A 22061-nucleotide genomic window follows, 5' to 3' on the forward strand; every position below is an offset into this window, starting at 1 on the left:
TCTAATGACGGCTTTGGTATCACTCCGCAAGTACCAGTGACATGTCAACCCCAGCGTCTCCGGTTGCTTAGCAACGCCAAGTCTTTGGCGGACTATTTCTCTGCTGAACAACACTACGAATGGTAATTGTAAAAGACACACCGTGTGAAGATATTTTTTAGCATTAGCACTGTAAATAAGAACTTGTTCTTAATGATCTGCTTTTCTAAATAAAGGTAAAATATATATTTTTTAAATGTATTATCGATTAAATATTTACGTAATCGACGAAATTCATAACGATCAATTAGTCGATCGTTGTTACGCACCTGGCCTAGGGGCGCCAGGCTACACAACAAAAAGACGGGAGACAACAGTTTCCCAATCAAAATAAGTATTTTAATCAAACCAAACCAATCCAAGTGCTGAACTTATAATAAAAGTATGGGATGTGGAAGTCAGTAAGTCCGTAGTGTGGAGTGTGTATGCATGAGTGGATTATAGGTGTGTGTGTGTTGTTTCAACATAAGTGTTGAAAGGTGTGCATGGCTAGGGAGCTGAAAAGAACAGAGAGGGAAGGACTGGGGAAGCAGACTCTTACAGGGCGTTGGCACCCGGGCCCAGGTGCACGCCAATCACTCCTAATGACCCATTAAGTAGGTCTCTGCTCCCCAGTCCTAGAAACAAATGGAAGACACAACATACAGGGAACCGTCACAATCGTCGATTAATCATGCCCATCCCTACCCACCACCACCCAGGCCTCTACCTGCTTGATTCTGCTCTGTATTGTATGTAATCTACACGATGGGTTGAGATATCTGATGTACGCCATGGGGGATTGTATAGTGCTCCCTGTTGTCATGTTGGTGTGATGTTGGTATTCTGTATCTGACATCTGTAGGCCATGCTTTAAATCCTACAGCAGGGAGCACCAGAAAAGAGGGGAACCATGCGCCAAAATAAATTGTATTACTGTTTCATGAAAGAAATGGTTAGATCTACTAGATAAAAAAATATGGTATAGTTATTTTTTTCCTTACTTCTCTTATTTATATACAGTGAGATATTTGTAAGAGCCCCTTGTTTCTTTTTTTTTTACGAAAGGCAATTTCCGTATTTTTTACCTTGGATAAGACGCTATTGGATAAGGATAAGCTACTATTTTTAAGTGCCAGAACATACAACAAGTGCGTAAGAGAGGTGTTTTTAGCAGAGTGAGGGAGGAGAAGAGGCTGTGGTGAACTCTGTGTTCACTATCTGTGAACTCTGAACAAATGAGTCTTGAGTCACTTGCAGAAGCTGGTTGGCAGTCCTGACATCGACACGGATCTTGTTCCACCTTTGCGGTGCCAAAACAGGGCGTAAACTGTTAACTGGCAGACAACTTGCCTTAATTTCACTCAACTTTTCTCACCAAACAACTCTGGTGTCATCACTGCAGTGTGGTGTGGGCAGAGGGGCGTGGTTAGGGTCGGCTATAAGAGAAGACTCACAAAGAGCTCTCTACAGTGCGGTCAGATCCATACTGACGATTCCATTGGTTCCTGGAAAGGGAAGAAAGACCAGAGCGGAGCCACCAGGACAGGTAAGGAGGATCCTGGGTGGTCTAACCGGGATCTATGGGATTTTGATTTCTGGGTAATCCTGACGGCATTTCTCACTAGTTTCTGAATTTCTATGAAGTAAAGAATCAATCAATTAATGGAGAACAGAATCTGCAGAATAATCCGTAAGAAAAATAATATTTGCAGTTTGAAACAAAATAGTTCAGAATGAACTCCGCCTCAACCAACTACAACAGTAAAATCCTGCATTTAATTAACTGTAATTCTTGCTTGCGTTTTTTGCCAGTGATACAGAGGCAGGTGCAGTCAACTCCAACTACACAACAATAACAGCTCTTACATCGTACCTCTTAAAGGGGAACAGTCACGCTCGCTAGCTTCTAATATATAGTTCTGCCTCATATGCGTATACATGCCCGTAGCCAGCTCTGAGGTCACCGAGGTCCAGAACCGTGGAATTATTAAACTGGATGGCCTACCTGTCCGTCTACCTACCTCAGAGTGCACTCACTGCGCATGACCGGAATCAACCCACACATTTCTAATCCCCATTAGTTATATTGTACCCTCTAGCAGGTCGGGAATTTCGTTTTTTAGGGGCAAGGCCACTTGGGCTGCAGCAGGGCAATTTTTTAGGGCACAAAAGCAACATGCCTTCAATAACATGATTTTGATTTCACTTGGTTGCGACGTAAAAAATTTGGGAGTGCTTGCTTGTGTTTGTTTGTGGGACTCAAGACAGCGAGTCAGAGGCTGCGAGCGCACAGATCTGGCTGGCCGGACGGCGCAGCAAGGAACTTTTATAAACACAATATTGTTATCCTGCAGTAATCAGCCCGGCAGCCCCAAAATGTTAACGACCCACCGGGAATTCTCCCGATTACGACGCGCGCGCACACACGCACACACACACACACACACACACACACACACACACACACACACACACACACACACACACACACACACACACACACACACACACACACACACACACACACACACACACACACACACACACACACACACACACACACACACACACAGTGTGTGTGCGCGTTATACTATGTGTTAGCATAGGAAATGGCATGCTAACGCCAACCCTTTTAATTTTTGTATTATTTTATGTATAAATACCGCCAGATTTGGTTGTCCATACATTTTTTCGCCCTTGGATCTTGTCCTTTGATTTCCTTTTACAGCTCCAAATGTCTGAATCTTTTGTCGAGCATTTGGAGGATTCATGAATATATTGATGTACATTTCTGTTTCAGGTTATTAATCATGGCGACTACACAGTACTTAATCGGTGGACAGGGAGGCAGGTCATTTAGTTTCACTGGCCGTGACAATGGTGCCACCCTCAGGAAGATTGGAGTGGAGGTGGGCGGCTCGTATATCAAAGCTGTGCGGGCAGAACTGACCGACGGGCGTACGAAGACCTTTGGAGCGGGTGACAGTTTCCGTGAGTTTACGTTTGGGATTGACGAACGCATCACCATGCTGTCCCTGTGGGGGAACGGTGCCGGAACACGTCTGGGTGGCATCAAGTTCAGGACGAGTTCTGGAAACAAGTTCGAGGCCCACATGAGTGACTGGGGACTGAAGACCGGCGAGTACTCCATCGATGTGGGGTCTGGAGTCTGCCTGGGGTTGGAGGGGAGATCTGGTGGTGCCATCGACAATATGGGATTCCTCTTCATCAATGCCATCAAGTCGTCTGTGCTAACCGACATGACCTATCCCAGCCTGGCCATGTATACACCCCAGGTGAGTGCTGCTATTTGTGGAAGACATGAGTCTGAATATGGCAGGCTAAGTGGGCCAATACATTTAAATTAACAAGTGTTTCTTTATTAACTCCGAAAAGCAATTGAAATGGAATAATTTTCATGCATCAATAGCACCTGTTTTTGTAGTAGGTTGTGTCCAGGACCGAAATTGGCACGTATTTTTACTCTTTCCCATCGTAAACAAAGCATGATTTATACCTATCTTTCATAGTATATATTACTCTAATATATTAATCAAAAGTATTTTATAAAGCCCTTTTTTATATCAGCAGCTGTCACAAGGTGCTTTTTTTAAGAAGAATGAATAAAGATTTGTTCTGATCAAATGCTTGTAGGCCCACTTTTACGTTCCATAAAGGAAAACTTGATGAGTGTTGTCCACCGTATAAACATTATAATTTGAGTGGTTGACAGTTATGTATTTTGTTTAATTTCATTAGGTCAATAAAATAGTGTCAGCACTTAAATCTTTTGAATAAAGTGTTAAAGTCTAAATGTTAGACTAAATTAATGAGTTGATATTTTCTGTACTGGTTATTAAGTATTATTTTGTGTGTTGCCTGAAAAATATGCATTTTTTTTGTGTTTGAAGGTAAACAAAGAATACGTAAAATCTATGTCTTATCACAATGGCAGTACTGCGGATCAAGGGCATAAATGTGCGTACAGCAGATCTGTGACCAAGTCTAACAGCTGGAGCACCACCACTAAGATTGAGTCCACCGTCAGCCCGACTGTTACAGCAGGGATCCCGGACCTGGTGGAGGTGTCTGGTGGGTTTAGCGTGACCGTGGGAGCGGAGCAGACCTCCTCAGTGTCCAAAGAAGAGACCATAAACGAATCAGATGAGGTCAATGTGACGGTCCCGGCAGGAAAGACCGTGAAAGTTGAGGTGTCAGTGGAACGAGCAGACATCGACATCCCCTACTCGGCCACAGTGAAGATCAGATGCCTGAATGGCAGCGAGCTGCAGTTCCAAACCACCGGCCGCTACAATGGTGTGGCTTACACTGCAGTGGATGTAAAAACCACTGAGTCTGATTTTGTGAACGATGGAGAATAAGATGCATCAACATCTTACTGTGCACAGTTTTAATATTGATTGCATAACATTGGTTTGATTGCTAATGTAGAGTGACTGTCACAGATAAATAAATCATAATCATAAACCTGCTTGTGTTTCAATGTTCATCCTTAGAGCTTGTTAAACAAAATATGAAAATGAGTCTGTCTAGCTGATCCCATTATTTAACGTTTCAGTTTAGTAAGTGATAATTTCAGTTCAAATATTCTATATGCTGTTAATAATTTAGTTTTCCAGTCCAACAGCCTGGAAAGATAATACGTTTCTGCACACTTCCAGTAAGATGCTCATTGCTTTAAAAGTTGAGGTTTATGCTAAATCGCTTCAGTAAATGTGGGACAGGTAATAATCTAAATAGTGCCAAAGATAATTCATTACACAATTGTTCCAAAGATACAGTACATTGCCAACAGAAAAACAGCAATACAGCCGAAGGCACACCTTCATAGGACAAAACATGTTGGTTCCCTAACCTAGGGTGACCTCAGTCCCCAATACACGGAAAGAGTTCACAGCAAGTGTTCAAGAGGAAGGTGAGATCTTAATATTGAATATTCGCAATAAGTTCTACTTTTATATTTGTCCACTTGGGGGTACGTTTTGTGTAACCTGTAAGTCAAGTGATATCTTCAATATTGTCATATAATCATAACAGTATTAACAAAGATAGGCCTACATTAAAAATAAATAAATAATTTGCAGACAAAAAAAGACAAATCCTGGAATCCTTTTGTTAAACGATTTGTATCATAATTTTTGAATCATCAAAGTAGCCACCTTTTGCAGACATAACAGCCGAACAAACTTCCTACAATGGAAATCAAATATTGCTTGGGATGCTCTTCCCAACACTGTTGTAGATGTTCCCACAAATGTGTTTCACTGGTAGGTTGCTTTGTTTTCACCCTTCAGTTCATCCTAAACGTAAACTTTAAGTGATAAGTAACTTTAACGCCTCGTGCCCACTACCTCCGTCCGTTGACTGATCCCATTGACTTTGCATGGGGACGGACGCGCAATGCATTGTGGATCCGTCCGTTCCGTTGGAGCCTTCGGCTCCGTCAAAAAGTTGAAAAATTTTCAACTTTTTCAGCAGCGACGGATCCGTCATCCAATCAGATCGCGTATGCAAATTTAAGCACTGTGACGCGACTCGGGCTCTGACGATACTGGAAAGCGGGAAATCTTGCAATGACAACGCAACAAGCAGGAAGAAGCGGGAAGAACCCGGCGAAGCGATTTGATTGGCTGACGGATGCCTCTGCAAAGACTACTCCCCCATCCGTCAGCCACGCCTTCCCACGTCCTTTGACTGGCGGTGCAGTGGGCATGAGGCGTAAGGGCCCTATTTTAGCTGCCTGAAAGGCAAGTGTGAAACTCGAAAAACGCAAGTCTTATGGGCGGTTCTCTGCCGCTGTTTCTATTAAACCGGCGGATAAATGGCTTTTGCCCCCGACGCAAACCTATTGGTCTTCATTACCAATAGGTGTGTTTTGGATAAACCAATGAAATAAAATGCAATTAACCAATGAGAGTGCCATCTTCCATTTCCTTTAAGTGTCAGCGCATTTGAACTTGAGGAGTTTATATTTTCACAGCGTGATGGCAGTCTCTGCTGAGACAGATGCATGACCACATGAATTTCAAACTTCAGATGGCTCTTTTTACGGCCAAATAATAGGCCTAATTCACACATGGGATAATGTTTTTTGTACAGAAACAATTAGTCGTCATGTAGGCAAAATTTCGGTAAAGACAGCGTATAGCCCATGCTATGCGGTCCCTTGACTGTAACTTGTTATCCCAGAATTCTGAGATACTCGTTAATTCAGATAAGCAGAGCAGAATTTATTTTCTCAAGTGAATGCATTACGCTTCGCTAATAAAGTCACACCGGTGCGTCCTAATAAACCGGTGACCAGTCGAGTTCCTTGGAGACGCTCTCCTCATTATGACATCACAAACAGCCGTTCACTCTCCTGGTGTTGACGAGCCGGCTTGCCAGTGATGATGCTCACGGTTACGCGTGTTCTCGACAGCGACCGTTCATGTGCACTTGGGAAACAGCCGGTTGGGAATCTAACAGTTCTTCACAGCAGGGTTTTTTTTATCCGATAAAAAACAGTCAGACTTGAACTTAGTAGGATCAGTTTCAAGTTTGCATGCCTTTATTGCCTTGATGCCTATCACCTACCAGTAGCGTGCGGTGCCCCTTCATTCCGGTGGGGCAGAAACTACTGGCGTATGACCACACCCACAATTTATATTTACGTACATTTTGAGCTACATTAAAAGATGTTAACTAAACTAATTGGGAGTAAGAATTAAAAATAAACTAATAGGGCCTAAAAAAATAAAAAGTTTGGTTCCTGTTGGTTGTAAGTTGAGGTCATGGGTAGGTAGGGAATTTATTTTATTTTTTTATTTTTTCAGCGAATGATAGGTAGGTTGTTTTCATTTCAAAGCGAGAAAATTCGCTCATCCTTGTATAGAATGAAGAGGTGCTGTACCAAAACGTAATTATAGTCTGCAACATTTATTTATTATTTTTTTTAAAGCTCATAAAATAATTTGGGTCGCGCATAAATTGACAGGGTCGGTCGGAAACCGGAACCAAACAATATTTTTTTTTAGGCCTAGCCTAATGTTACTGCACGCTTTTGAAGTGCCATCCGCAACACTCGTCATATGATGTCGGGCTAATCAGAATAGCCTATGTGCAATGGAAACACCAACTCTGCAAAGTCAATTAATTCAAAGTACAAATTCGACATTATAGGGAAGTTATTTCTTCCATATTTTATTTTAACAATTTAACAACAGGCTTAGCGAGTGAAATGCAAATAAATGAAAAGTAGAAATACAAATCATCAATCAAGCAGACCTTCGATTTGGAACTTGGCCCGACGATGTGTGCAAATCTCTCAATAACAACACTTTTGAAATCAGGTGTTTCTCAATAACAGCTGTTTCAATCAGGTATGAAATCAGGTATACAATTTTAATACCTGCTGAAATAAATAAATAAATAGGCTTCAATGCCGAAAGATACAGGCGGAGTAATTCGATTTTAAACAACAACAGTCCTAGAATATGACCATGGGGCAGACTACTTTACGACCATATGGGCGTCTGTGTCGCTGCCTTTGTGTTGACGTGCGGTGTGTGCGCGTGCTTGTGTGAGTGTAGTGTGTGTGTGCATGTGTGTCTGTTTCCGTGTATGTTCATGCGCATGTGCTTGCTTGTGGTGTATGCGTTCGCGCTTGGCACATGCGCACTTGAGTAACTGGTACCAGGCCTATGGAGTTAGAATCATGCCAAAACCCCGCACACACACAAAACGTGTTTTGCTCACGCATAACGATTCACACGCACACAAAACGTGTTTTACTCACGCACAATGATTCACACACACGCTCAGTGTGGTTTGCAAATACAAAACATCATTCACAAACTAATGCATTTTGCTTCAGAAACAAATACAGTATGTTTTACACAAAGTACAAAAAAAAATCCTTCAAGTACACAAAACAATTCTACAAGTACGGAACACGAAAGCTACGCATGGATCGGAATGCATTTGCGCACGGATCAGCAAGGCTGAAAATTAGTGCCAAAAGTCACGTGACAACAAAGTCACGTTTATTTGATGGCCGGCATCAAATAAAGATTTAAAAAAAAAAAAAAAAAGAGACCGTCCTGGCGGCCTTAAACTGACTCAACAGCGCCACCTGCTGTTGTTTAGTGTGAATCGCAGGACATTTATTTGTCACGTGACTTTTGGCACGAATTTTCCGCCTTGCTGATCCGTGCGCAAATGCATTCCGATCCGTGCGCAAATACATTCCGATCCACGCGCAGCTTTCGTGTTCCGTACTTGTAGAATTGTTCTGTGTACTTGAAGGATTTCTTTTTGTACTTTGTGTAAAACATAATGTATTTGTTTCTGAAGCAAAATGCATTAGTTTGTGAATGATGTTTTGTATTTGCAAACCACACTGAGCGTGGGTGTGAATCATTGTGCGTGAATAAAACACATTTTGTGTGCGTGGGAATCGTTATGTGTGAGCAAAACACGTTTTGCGTGGGTGCGGGGTTTTGGCATGATTCTAACTCCATACAGGCCTGCTATTATGGCAGTAAGATATTCACAGCAGGTGTAATGTCGATGGACGACCACTAGAGGGTGGTACTACCGAGTGCTTCATTCACACAAGTGAATGAAACGCTTGTGCGTCCAACAGTGACGTAAATTAACCTAAATACAACCACACGCGATGCAACAGTGTCCTCTAGTGGACAATATGATATATTCTGAAGAGTGTTTCTCTCTTCTCTCCTATGAATTATGAGATGGATCATAACAGAATCCATGCCACAGACGTGCTCCATGCAGTAGGGCACCTCCCCACACAGCCAGTGCCAGGACTGATCGGCCATATCAACAATCATGCGCGCACGTGCGTGCGTGTGTGGGTGCGTGCGTATGTGTGTGTGTGTGTTTGTCTGTGCACCAAGCAGCATTTACAGCATCAACAATTGCAGTTTGAATATAACCAGTTCTAACATGTGTTGTGTGTTGTCCCTAAATGTTTACAGGTAACAGAAAAATTGTTCTGTACTAAATATGTGAGAGGGCCCCCAAATACATCCCTCGGACAGAGCAATGAAAACATAGCAGTCTTCTGTTCAGCATGTTGTCAGTGACGGCCCCTCCCTCCTGCAGTGGGACTGGCCTATTCAGTCCCCATTACGTTCGTGACTAAAGCCAATCAAGTCAGTGATCCATCCACTGATCATCTCAATGCTTTGAGTTAGAGGGAGACATAGGGGTGGTCGTTTTTCTTTTAGCAGGCCGGTTTTAGCAGGGCGGTCACAGGGCCTGGTGCCACAGCAACAGTCAAACCTGGCGCTAGACCCTGCCTATTTACATTCCTATCAGACGCGGCGGATGGCAGGGCCAGTCTGCAGACCCCGGCTGCTGGAGTGGCGGCTGGTGGAATTTATTTGAGGGGGGGCTGAACGTTTGCATTTCAAACCCCTGTAGGGGGGTCTGGGGGGGTCCCCCACAAGATTTTTTTGTGATTTTCACAAACAAACAAAGCATTCTGGTGCATTCTGACAAAATAGTAAAGGCAATTAAAGAACATTAACTTACAAAGACGAATGGGGCCAGTGAACTAAGTTTTAAGTAATTTTTTTGCCTTGTAGAAATCAGCAACATTAAGAGTGCAGATACATCAACAATAACTTTGAATTACACACAAGGTAACATTCTCTCTCTCTCTGTGTGAGTGAGAAAGAGAGAGATAGAGATAATGGGTGAGTGTGTTACGGCCAAGTAACTGTGTAATTGTGTTGGTAAACGTCACTCATAAATATATCTACAGTCTGCATTAGTATGCATTTAGACAAATACAATGAAATATGAATTCCACAAAATTCATGTAAATGTGCAAGCTTTTGTGTGTGGTTGTTGAAGACACACTTTAGGCATGATACCAACATAGGTTTGCAGAGGACTACATACAGTGTGTACACTGAATAGGTTTGCAAAGGAATATATATGCACACTGAAGGCCTGATTCCACCATGTTTGCAGAGAACTATACACAGTATGTGTACACTGAATAGCTTTGCAGAGGACTATATACAATAGGCACAAGGAAGGCCTGGTCCCACCATAGGTTTGCAGAGAACTATATACAGTACACTTGAAAGGGGTGGGGGGAGGTTGTGAGGGTCTGCAACCAGTGTTGTCCATCTCAAGGGAAATACATATAGGCTAGTGGAATAAATAGAAGTTGCTTACCTCTAGCATGGCTAGCTTCACACAGTTGTTCATATGCACTCTGGCTCACTTGTGTTTTTTTTATCCGTTCTGACAGATGTTTCAGGCCTGTCAACCCTGTCTGTGTCCACGAACTATCACACGCACTTGTTCTAAAAAGTATACAAGGAAAGCAAAAAATTGCATTGGCATACCCACAGCTAGTTAGCCAAGCCTGAACCATACGCTGGAAAAACTTCTGTTGTAAGCTCTATCCTTTTCTCTTGCTTGTTGGCTTATGTTCACTTCTGGCTTTTCTGCTCCGAGTTCTTTTACTTGCAATTGCTCTGCAAATATTCTTCTTTCGAAGGGATTCATAAGCAAAGACTTAACTGAAATTGGGGCTAGCTGAACTCACAGGGAAACAGTGGCAGCAACACTCAAAGTCGCCATCTTGCTGATCTCTGAGGTAATGGCAAATCCGCGGTTACGCGCAGTGGACGGTGCACTGCGCTTGGTGCTATATCTTGAGCGCCCCAAAGCCATACAATTCAACGACGCTGATTGGCGAAATTATGTACTTTTCTGCCTAGCAACGAGGGAACCATTGGCTAATAATTCAGGGATGTGGGGCTGAGCGAAAAGCGCCCCACGGAAGACAGCTACTTCACCAAAAGGAACGTTGAACATCTAAGTGAAGTAAGATTTAATTATGGGGGATTCTAAAGATATTCTAAAGTAAATGCATTATTCGAATGCAATTAAAATAGATTAATTCTCAAAATGAGAAGATTATTAAAAAATATATAGATAGATATATTTGAAAAAGAAAAGATGGCCGGTCGGCGGGAGGGCGGCGCCCCAGCGCCCTCTATAGGCGAGCCGCCACCTACGGTATGGCTGACATTTCTGCCAGCCTTTGGCCCAGCGGTAGCGCTGAACCATTAGCTGCTGTATGCTAATGCTGGAGTATTGGCTGCATGTGGACGATAGGACACAACTCAGGGGAAGGCTGTGCTATATGTTGTAGGCCTACTTAAGAGCGAGGTGGGCTCTAGAAAATGGTCGCTGAGGGTGTCGGGGTATAAAAGCCGAACCAAATCCTAAAATAAATGTGATGACATCTGACCGGAATCCGTCCAGCTGAGACGGGTTGAGATGATGTCTTCAAAATGAACGGTGTTGTGGCGTCTTGGCAGGGAGACGAGGAGCCCACTCTGGGACTTCCCATCAGCCCCTTCATGGACTGCTCGGGTCACAGCTGGCCAAGCTCCAGGCCCATATCACAGGCCCACTCTGGAAGTCCCACCACCCAGCCTGCCTCAGCCTTCTGGTGTGACGCAGCAGACAGTGAATATGTTTGATGAACCATTAGAAATTGTGTCAAGCTGGACAATGTGTGGACGTTTTGATGTGAGTCCATTTAATTGTGACAACTAGATCCCACCTAGGTGGCTTTTACTGGGCTCCGCCAAATCAACGCAGGGTGGTGATTTGATGTTGGAACCGGTTTATTAGCGAGGTTGAGTAGGATACACAGAGGGACTGTGATCTCTCTGCGTGTGTTTTGTGATGGTTGGTTTTGCTGGTTAACCGGTGTGCAGCCTTACCCTGCCCCTCGAGCAACGTGAGGCTGCTGAAACCAGCCATCCTCCACACACACTTCAAACTGTGGTATATACCTGCAATTGTGTTTGACTTACTACTCTAAACAATTACTAGATAATAAATAGTATTAGACCAGCAGTCATAATGTATTTATTTTGTTTTTCAATATTTTTATCAAATCCTAAATACAGTAAAGTGACGATTACATACATACATCGATTGCACGTTGTAATGTTCAAAAGTTCTGCCATCCAAGCCTATACAGATACATCAAATGGAACACACACCTAGCAGTAACAACATTCATATATGTGTGGTATCTTCAGTAGTTGTGTCTGTACAGGTTTACTGTCGTACTTAAAGCAACAGACCCCTAATTAGTGATAAGTGCTACAGCTATGTTTACCCTACAGGTAAGAGGAAGAGGAGGACAGCAGTGCAGGTGAATGCCTTGAGTGGCAATAGGATTCATACAGAAATTCAAACTTCAAAAGCGGAGGATTCACAGGGAATAATATCAAACCAGCATGAGTCAAATGTTACTGGTCCTTTTTGTCCGCAGTGTTTTGAAGATTCTGTGGAGTAAGTCACACATTTTGAGTCAGAGCCATTACAAACAGCATAAAGCTTTCTAATTGGATAGGTACAAATGCTGTGCGTGTGTTTGTCCCTATGTGTTGCAGCTGTACGTTATGCCTACCTTCAAGAGCCAAGTAAAGGTGTGGCTTAGAGCCGACCAAATGTGCAACCACCTCTAACTGTAGCTGTACAGCATACTAATGAATTGGGTCTCAGTTTGAACACATACTAATGAGTTCTCCTGTTTTTCCTTTTCTTTCTTTCTGTTTCTCCCTGTATTTTATAGCAAATTTCACTTTTGTATATCTTTGTTATTTGTACTGTAACATCTACCTGCCCAATGGACTACAGATGGAAATTAGTACCCGGGCTACAATCTTGCACATTTATGTGTACTGCTGTACATTCATTTATTAATAATAATAATAATAATACATTTAATTTAGAGGCGGCTTTCAAGACACCCAAGGTCATCTAATTATTATGACAATGCATATTTGTTAATGTGCATTGTCCTGAAATAAAATAAATAAATAAACATTTTCATTGCGCATAGTTTGTGTGCGTTGTCGATGCGTGCGTTACCTGTAGTTGAGTGTGTTCCGTAAGCAGTCTGTCGTACTCCTGTGTGAGGCCCTTAGCCTGCCTCCTCATAGCCTCCAATTCAACCCGGGCCTTACGGACAACTGCAGAGAAAACATCACATCTAATGTATCCATATCCAGCATTTTATTATATATAGTCCTGTCAACAGATATTTCAGAGAAAAACATCATATCCACTGTATCTATACGTTTTTTGATTTGTTGTATTAATGAACACAGATTTTTCGTCTAGAGATCATCGTTATCTATGATCCGGAGTTGATTCATGACTACCAAAAATATAAATAAAATTGTAATATAAAAACAATTGTTTGCGGATGCAAACAAAAATGCCTTTGCTACGCCTAGTTAATTGCCACGGTACCTTTCTTAGCACACAGTGGACTAGATACGGATATTGACGTCCCAATGTAATTAATCTAAAATTCATTTTGAATCGAATCGTGGCACAGAGTTATCTTTTTATAAAGAGCGTGTGTGTAATAGTAAATCACACACACTCTTTAAGAAAATCACACTCGCACTTTCTTTAGTAAGTTGTACGCGCACTTTAAGGAAATCGCACGCAAGCTTTACTAAAGTGCGTGTGGGCTTAACACGCTCCCTGCCCTACATCATTCCATTTACCAGACAGCGCCATGGACGGAAGCGTAATCATCCAGTTGAAAATTTTAATTTGGCTCTTTTTCTGAATTGATGAGTTAATTATCTCAGAATTCTGAGATACGTTTTCATGGTTTTCTTAGTAAAGAAAAGTAACTCTCAATTTGTAACATTTGGCCTTCACACAATCTTAGAGGGACATTCAAGGTTTTGGTATTCTAAAGTGGATGTTCATGTTTTCTCCCTGATGGCGGACTTCAGCAGCAGGTCCTTCCAACCCAGTCCCACGGAAATACGTGACACTGTCACGTCATTTAATCTATTCATTTGTGATCTGGGACACGTCATTTTAATTTTTTTCATGCCAAAAAAGCACAAATTTCATGGCAACGTCTGCTCGCGACACAGAGGCATCGACGCAGACTTTCATTCACATAGCCTACAAATAAACAAGACAATAGATGGCTAGATAAAATAAACATTAAGACATAGGCCTACAATTCTAAAAAGAAGAGATGAAGCAGCTATCTTTTTTTCCATCGCGGTTTGCCTACAGAGCAGCGCACCTGCATTAAATATATCCGTGAATTGTGGTGAAACTAGAAACGGGTGGCCAAAAGCTGTCATATTGGTAGTTATCACAGACAATTTTTCTGTGTTTGTAAAAACTTGAAAAACAAATGAGAACAATTATCTGTAGGCCTAGGGACATTAGGTACATGAGTTTGAAATTTGAGCTTTTTGGCACGAAAAAAATTAAATGACGTGTCCCAGATCACAAATGAATGGATCAATTAAATGACGTGACAATGTCACTAATTTCCGTGAGACTGGGTTGGAACTTCATGCTGAATCTGAGCATATCGGGGTTCCCACCTTCCTCTGCAGCCTTCAGGTCTCTGGCCCGTGACTCTTCCTCCTTCTCCATCTGCCGGCTCTTGGTTGAGGTTTTCTCCTCCTCCGCCTGCAGAGCCTGGGCACACCGCACGGTCTCTGCTTGTCAATTGCTTTCATCCTAAGTGATCTCTTGGTTCAAGGATTACTACTGAACAACACTACCACGCCGCTTTACTATGCAAACGTATTACTTTAACTTTGAAATGTTTTCAAGATTTACTATAGGAGGAAAAAAGTGCTGAATCCGATTTTAATTTAACGTATATATTTGAGAGTGTGAGAGGTGTCAAAGTGTTGACGGATAAAATAAAAATGCTAATGTAGCAAGTAAGTAAATACTCGGATTTCACCGGCTGATTTTTGACAGGATTGGCTCTGGTGTGGCCCAACAACGAATCGAGAGGAAATCCATACTTCTGAATGAGGCAGGAATGGAATGGCTTCTGTGTAATACCATGATTTGGGGTTTAGTTTGAAGGCTTATCTCCGGAATGCTTCAGACCTGTTTCAGCTGCAGGTTCTCCGCCTGGTACCGGGTGGCTGCCTGGTTAGCGCCAACCGTCTGGGCCTGAAGTCCGGCGCTGTCCGTGGTTGCTAAGGCAACCTGGTTCACCAAGGTCACAATGCGACGCATGATACTGTGAGGCGATCACAGGACCAGCCCGGACAGGGAGACAGAAAACCCATTGAACCCCCAATGTCCACAATCTACTGGTAGGGACCCCTGTGTATACCTGTTCATTCATGAGAATAACCATTCCTGCTAAATGACTAAATAACAGTAACAGCAAATACATGCCGATTGCCCAATATACTGATAGTAACTCATCTTTTATAAATGCAAAAAAAAAGTGTGGTGGTTTGTTATGAGCTTCTGCCCCTGTGTCCTCTGGGGTCCCCCAGGGGACTATTTTAGGCCCAGTCCTCTTCTGCCTACACATGCTCCCTCTAGGTAATATAATCAGAAAGAACAACATCTCATTTCGCTGGTAGGGACCCCTCTCCATACCCCAGTATACCTGTTCATTCATGAGGATAACTGTTCCCGCTAAATGACTAAATAACAGTAACATGAAATACATGCCGTTGAGGGACATTCAAGGTTTTGGTACTCTAAAGTGGATGTTCATGTTTTTGGTTACTCTAGTATACTGATAGTAACTCCCGTTTTATGAATGCAAAACGTTGAAACGTGTGGGTGTTTGTTATGGGCTACTGACAGCCACAGGAAGAGGGAGAACCCTGAGATGTAGAGGTTCCTCTGGGCTCTGAACAGCTTCATGTGGAGGTGATCAAACAGGGTGGGGTTCAGTGTGGCGTCCTGTGCTGTCTGGGGCGAGGAGTACTTCTGGACCTCCCGAACGGCGTCTTAACACAGGGCAGGGCATGTTGCAGTGGTACATTATTATTAATAATAATAATAATAATAATAATAATAATAATAATAATAGATTGTTTTCTTTACAGCGCTTTTCTTGGTAGTCAAAGACGCTTTACAAAAAGGGATACATACAGACACTCAAACAAGTAAGGAATAATCACCGAGAGGTCGGGCAATTAACAGTTTGATATGCCCGGCTCGTGGACGGCTTACCGCCCGAGTCGAAGTCGAGGGCGGTAACCTTCCGCGAGCCGGGCATATCAAACTGTTTATTGCCCTGCCTTGAGGTGATTATTCCGTTTATTCTACTTCGCGCCGGCCAACATAATAAAACAATTCATATGCTTTAATAATTAGCCTTTTTCTTATTCGTATTGCATGCTTATTAAATGTATACTCTGTTTAAGTTCATCTCCCTCGAAAAGTAGTTCCCTTTAGAACTACGGTGAATAACGTTAGCTCAGCAGTAGGTAACTCGTTTCTATAGCAACCACACAAGGCTGGATCTGATCACTAGTTTAATAACGTAGTTGCTACATTCGTATCAAGTCAGCTTTAATGATGATCGATCAAACATGCACTCCTTGGTTTATTTTTACTATGGACCTCATTTTGGAAATGTATGCGATAGAAAACGATACAAGCAGCGTATTGATCTACTGTGCTCAGTCAGCAGCAAGTAGAACCGACAAGTCAGCGGGCAATATGCCGGATTAATGCACCCCCCCCAGCCAATCAGAATCGAACATTCTTAAATGAAGTAGAATAAAAGGCAAATAAACAACACTACAACAATAGACAACACATTAAGAGAGAGAAAAAGAGGGTGGAAGATGGTTTTTCAGATGTTGTAGGTGGTCCTGAAGAGATGGGATTTAAGCTGAATTTTTTAGAGAAAGGAGTGTATCAGAGTTTTGGATGTTTTTACCCTGTCATAAATGAATGATTGAATGAATGCATCCAACCTTTTTTGGCCAAAACATGCGCAAACTGCACAAACAGCAATGATCAAACTGTACAGCTTAAAGTGCTATGTGATCAGTGATAGTGAAAGTGATTTTCTATCACTTTCAATTGAAAATGGTTGATTTGAAAATGATTTAGAATTGGTACATTTGTACATTTACAACAAACAACATTATAGCCAAGTGTAAAGCCATCTAAAGGAAGTTTTCACTTTTCTCATAAGAATGAAAACGATAGGAAACTATGATGTCCTTTCCCCGAATGATGACAACAAATGCTTACCGAAAAAAAGCACAACTAGGACCATGATCATGGTGCAGAAGGCTTTGTTCCAATACGGAGAAAACCAGCTCCATATTGTCCAGTTGAAAAGTGACCGCCACCTGCAAGGAGAGAGGATAAGAGAACGTCTAGGGTTAGGAGTATTTAAGTAGATAAACAATGTGTGGAAAGAATGTGGACATTGAATTACCAAAAGGCTTAATGTACAAAAAATTATGAAAACATTCTCACATCTAGAGCACCATACTTAGGGTTTTTGTTAGGGTTAGGGTTACCACAGACCACCTATTTAAACTCATGCAACAAAAGGTATATAAGATGTGCTGAAACTGTTAAATCGGTAAGAAGGTGATAAAAAACATGCACTACATTCCATATTGGAAAGGAGGCAACCAAATGACGTTATTAAGGCTTAATGGGCTATAACTGAGTACAAAATAGTATGTAGAGCTGAGTATTAACTGATTTTCTCAAGCATCTGTAGACTGTGAATTCAGTTTTAACTAGGCCTACAGTTGTATTAATGTGATTCATTGTAGGTAGAGTAACGGTTGGACCATACACAATGAAGTGCTGGGGATTTCACAGGCGATATATTTTATTACAGCGTGGATAATGACTGTCGACGCCCCCTGCTGGTGATGTGGTCTCATTTGGTTCAGTACATAGCTGTGCTCAGTGCTATTTACGTAAAACGCCTCTGTGTAGACCAAGGCTATATATAAATTACGATAAGATGTAGGCAAGAATAAAAATAAGAAAATGTGAAAAATAAAAAAATATATAGGTGATTCAATGCTATCCACATGTGAGAAGGCCAACTACAAAATATGAACGCAGTATGTAAGTTAAACTAATATATTCACAGATGGGCTTGAGGATTACTCAAATGTCAACAGTGTGTGTACATTAACATTCTGCGTTTACATGTTTCTACACACTTCTCATATATCTAGACATATCTTGAGATTTGATATATTTAATATAAAATGGTGTCAGGTGGTTTAATAGAATACCTTTGAGCTGAGATGAGGGGGAAGCACAGGACCAGGTTAACCACTATCTGACCATAGAGGAAGCAGGCCACGGCGGTCCACTGAAGACTCATCTACGGGGCAACCGATTTACACCGACTTTAACCTGGTTCATATAGAGAACTTACTGCAGCAGATATGACCTATTACCACCATTCTTTCTTTTACACCACTTTTAAACAAACGAAGCTTATCTAAGTCGATGTTCTCCCATATGATGTTTTCACCTTCATACGTCTGTCTGACTAGTATACCAGCCTAATGAGAACTCATCATAAGGAATGATTTTACTAGAATACAATTACAAAAGTCAAGATTAGGAACGTGCTAATACGAGAAACTAGTGCAACTCAAATAGATTCGCTTAACTTATAATATGTAGCATACTAAGACGAATTTACGGCTGTTCAGTTGGATGTTATGGGAAATATAAGAGATGTTTTTACTTACCGGAATAAGTAGGTCAAACTTTAAAAGTATATGGGAGTTCTGGACAGCATACAGCGGCCAGCCTCGCGACAGCTGCTCCTCGGCGGCTCACGGAGCCGAACCTCAGCCTACGTCATCCGCACGAATGTTCACTTAATGGAGGCGTCATCATGGTCTCACAAAAAGTACCCCAAAAAGATGGTGTGTCCAGCTCATAGAAAAGAGTAATGCCATTTGATATTATCTGCCAGCCAATTAGTTTATACAATGCCTTATAAGGAGTGTATTGGTTCTGTTCCTAGTTGGTTGTCTTCATGCGTGCAATATAAAGCCCATAACTTTGATTGGTTTTAGTCTTTGCTTTGCTTTGTGTGTGCGTGTGTGCGTGTGTGCGTGTGTGTGTGTGTGTGTGTGTGTGTGTGTGTGTGTGTGTGCGTGCGTGCGTGTGTGTGTGTGTGTGTGTGTGTGTGTGTGTGTGTGTGTGTGTGTGTGTGTGTGTGTGTGTGTGTGGGCGCGTGTGTGTGTGCGTGTGTGATTGAGTGTATGGGGCTGAGTCTACTCACGTTTCAAGTGTCATGATTCTCTAAAATAGATTGACATGCCATGCCGTTGAATAGACGCAAGCTGGTTTTCCCCCTGTCCAAAATAAAATATTCATTTTTTTTTTGTATCGCGCAGTCTTATTCACATTTTCTTGTTTGTTGAATATTTTGGGGTTGTTTATTTAATTGTATTTATTTAGGTTAGCTTCAATTGTGTCAACGAAATGCCTGGATGTCTGTCGTATCGTCACAGGATGGCGCTATTGCACAGTGAGAGACTGGTGCACTGGGCTCATGGATTGGTCACTACTTCTGCTGCTACTACTACTACTACTACTACTACTACTACTACTATTACTACTACTAATACTACTACTGCTACTACTACTGCTTTACTGCTACTACTACTATATAGACCATCCCAGAAAAGATAAGTTCTTTCCTATGTCATTATTATAAATGTATTTTATGTGGGGTAAAACTGCAAAGGCTGGAACACATTTACTTCTTTTTTTTACAAAAAACTCAATTGCTCATGGAAATAGGCTTAACAATCCATAAAGAAATCCTCCAGGCTTTTAGCTTGAACTTAACTTGAACCTCTTCAAAGTGTCTTCCATTTCGTGTCCGCGTCTGTCTGCTTGGCCACATGGGGCAATTCCCCGCTGCCTTTTCAGCGCGTTGTAGTTTATTACCACGTGTCATCTGGCGGAGAGGAGACGGACAGCTCTCCCATCCATCCCTCATTGGATGTGTGTGTGTGTGTGTGTGTGTGTGTGTGTGTGTGTGTGTGTGTGTGTGTGTGTGTGTGTGTGTGTGTGTGTGTGTGTGTGTGTGTGTGTGTGTGTGTGTGTGTGTGTGTGTGTGTGTGTGTGTGTGTGTGCATCAAGTGTGTGCGTGCGCGCCAGATGATAGGAGTATGAGAAGCGATAAATAACGCCATCAGAGATGATTGTACTTTGATTGTGTTCCCTCTTCGCCGGCTCAGCGGCGGTGGCTGCAGGCAATGGACGGTTATTATGGTGAAGTGCCTGCAATAAGCACATGGCCAAGCTAAGGTGACTGTTTGCTTGGCATGTGTGTGTGTGTGTGTGTGCGTGTGTGTGTGTGTGTGTGTGTGTGTGTGTGTGTGTGTGTGTGTGTGTGTGTGTGTGTGTGTGTGTGTGTGTGTGTGTGTGTGTGTGAGAGAGAGAGAGAGAGTTGTTGCTTCTTCCTGTGTTGATACATTGTATCCTTTTTACATGACCCTTGATGTGCGATGTCAGGGTCTAAAACCAGAACCGTTCGAGCCTCTGAAATAGCCCATCATCGTGATTTTGTGTGGAACTTAATGGAGGTCTGCGTTTGTGTCCCTGGGTAGGTTGATGGTCCCATGAAACCTTGTGTACACCTATGTTTATATCGTTGCAACTCGTATGAGTAAGCCATTAAGCTCATGTTCATGGTCACAAGCTATTACTAGCAATGAGTCGCAAGCGCAAGAAGCCTACGTCCATGTCCTCGGCATTACATAATTAGTTACGTGTTATCCAGTCCTTCATTGCCTCACAGCTCAGACACACCGTTTACTGAAGGCCTCCGTGTCTTTTTGGTGTCGTTAAATGTTTTTTTTTATGTTTTTTCTATTATCCGATTTGTGGGGAGGACGTTGGTTTGTTGATTGACCTGACGGCGGTCCCCCCCCCCCAGCAGCAGCAGACTCTCGGGCTGATGATGCAACTGGTCATCACATCATATCACACTCTGCAGACACCTACACCGGCATGTAGGCCTGCATATACACATAGCACATAAGCACACACATATATACAAACATAGATACACACCGGTCTCTCACACCACAGACACAAATACAAACACACACACACACACACACACACACACACACACACACACACACACACACACACACACACACACACACACACACACACACACACACACACACACACACACACACACACAAAAATCATGCATACGCAAGCCACACACCAAAGACACACGTGCACATTCAAGTGTGGCACACAGCCAAATATGGGCTTCCGTTTGTCCTTCAGAATACTTAAAAACAAGCCTCTGTCAGTCAAAAGTCCCAGGAAACGGTTTAACACAGAAGCTCAGGGGGCAAAGCAGCATAATCTGCACATTGCCAACGTGTCCCTCTTCAACAAATGGCTGATGAGATCTGTGTAATGTGTTTCAATCTTTCTTGAATTTTTTGTGCATTTGGATCCTCGCCGGTTCATCTGCAGCCCTGTTGTCAAGTAGTTCATGAAGGAAGACCTTGATCGAAGCAGCTGTGGTTGACCCCGGATCTATAGGGACTGATGGTAAATGCTACCACTTATAGCTCACTAGTGTCATGCTATAGACTAGAGGTCCCGCCAGCCAGAGAACAGAACAGTATCTAAGCCATGTGTGGTTTCAAACCAGTGCTTATGGCTTTGATTTTTCATCAATATGTCGGTTCCATACAGCACCTTATATCTGTCGTAAAGTGGATGGAAAAGGGCCTGCAAAAGAAACAACAATTTGTCATCCTGAGCTAGTCATGAGGCTGAAAATCTCCTTTCTTCTTCGGCCCCATGATACAAGAACTACAGTTGAGTGTGACCTAATGTAATATGGCCTCCGCACAGAGAGAGTAATGTGATTTCCCTAGGCTTTTATTCTGTGAATCTGCAGCTGGATGGATATGGGACGGCCACTAAGAGATGCCATCTGACTTGGGGAAGGATGTCCAAAATAAGCAGCTTATACAGGACACGCCATGGGGGAGGACCAAGTGATTGAATAGGGAGGGGACAAGGAGAGGCCTGCATAAGTTATAGGAGGTGCATGAGGTCATTGTATTAGCTTGAACTTTGACACATCAATAACACCATATGCACTATTGACTATTCTGCTCGTCCGTTTTCTCTGCAGGTCGTTTTTGATTCCA

The 22061-nt window shown here is 42.5% G+C and overlaps 2 protein-coding genes across 2 annotated transcripts; one reads left to right on the plus strand and one right to left on the minus strand.

Moving 5' to 3' along the window:
• The first annotated feature begins 1411 nt into the window (after window positions 1-1411).
• On the plus strand, window positions 1412-4513 carry LOC132464061 (aerolysin-like protein). The gene is made up of 3 exons (XM_060060225.1): window positions 1412-1567; window positions 2822-3317; window positions 3933-4513. The coding sequence occupies exons 2-3, from the start codon at window positions 2832-2834 to the stop codon at window positions 4401-4403; spliced, it is 957 nt and encodes a 318-aa protein (XP_059916208.1). The 5' UTR covers window positions 1412-1567; window positions 2822-2831; the 3' UTR covers window positions 4404-4513.
• Window positions 4514-11934: 7421 nt separating this feature from the next.
• Window positions 11935-18275, minus strand: LOC132464063 (B-cell receptor-associated protein 29-like). Its single transcript, XM_060060226.1, has 7 exons — window positions 18132-18275; window positions 17116-17216; window positions 15707-15854; window positions 14989-15124; window positions 14466-14562; window positions 12967-13067; window positions 11935-12377 (listed from the first exon to the last, which is right to left on the minus strand). Exons 1-7 carry the CDS (start codon window positions 18221-18223, stop codon window positions 12342-12344), a joined length of 711 nt encoding a protein of 236 aa, XP_059916209.1. The 5' UTR covers window positions 18224-18275; the 3' UTR covers window positions 11935-12341.
• Window positions 18276-22061: the final 3786 nt, after the last annotated feature.

This window comes from Gadus macrocephalus, chromosome 9 (assembly GCF_031168955.1).
Source record: "Gadus macrocephalus chromosome 9, ASM3116895v1".
Taxonomy (NCBI): Eukaryota; Metazoa; Chordata; class Actinopteri; order Gadiformes; family Gadidae; genus Gadus; species Gadus macrocephalus.

Coding starts and splice junctions, on each gene's coding strand:
- LOC132464063 (XM_060060226.1), bottom strand. CDS start 18,223: ATGAGTCTTCAGTGGACCGCCGTGGCCTGCTTCCTCTATGGTCAGATA. Junction 17,217..18,131: donor CCCCTCATCTCAGCTCAAAG/GTATTCTATTAA, acceptor CTCTCCTTGCAG/GTGGCGGTCACTTTTCAACT. Junction 13,068..14,465: donor CCTGAAGGCTGCAGAGGAAG/GTGGGAACCCCG, acceptor TTTTCTCTGCAG/TTGTCCGTAAGGCCCGGGTT.
- LOC132464061 (XM_060060225.1), top strand. CDS start 2,832: ATGGCGACTACACAGTACTTAATCGGTGGACAGGGAGGCAGGTCATTT. Junction 3,318..3,932: donor TGGCCATGTATACACCCCAG/GTGAGTGCTGCT, acceptor TTGTGTTTGAAG/GTAAACAAAGAATACGTAAA.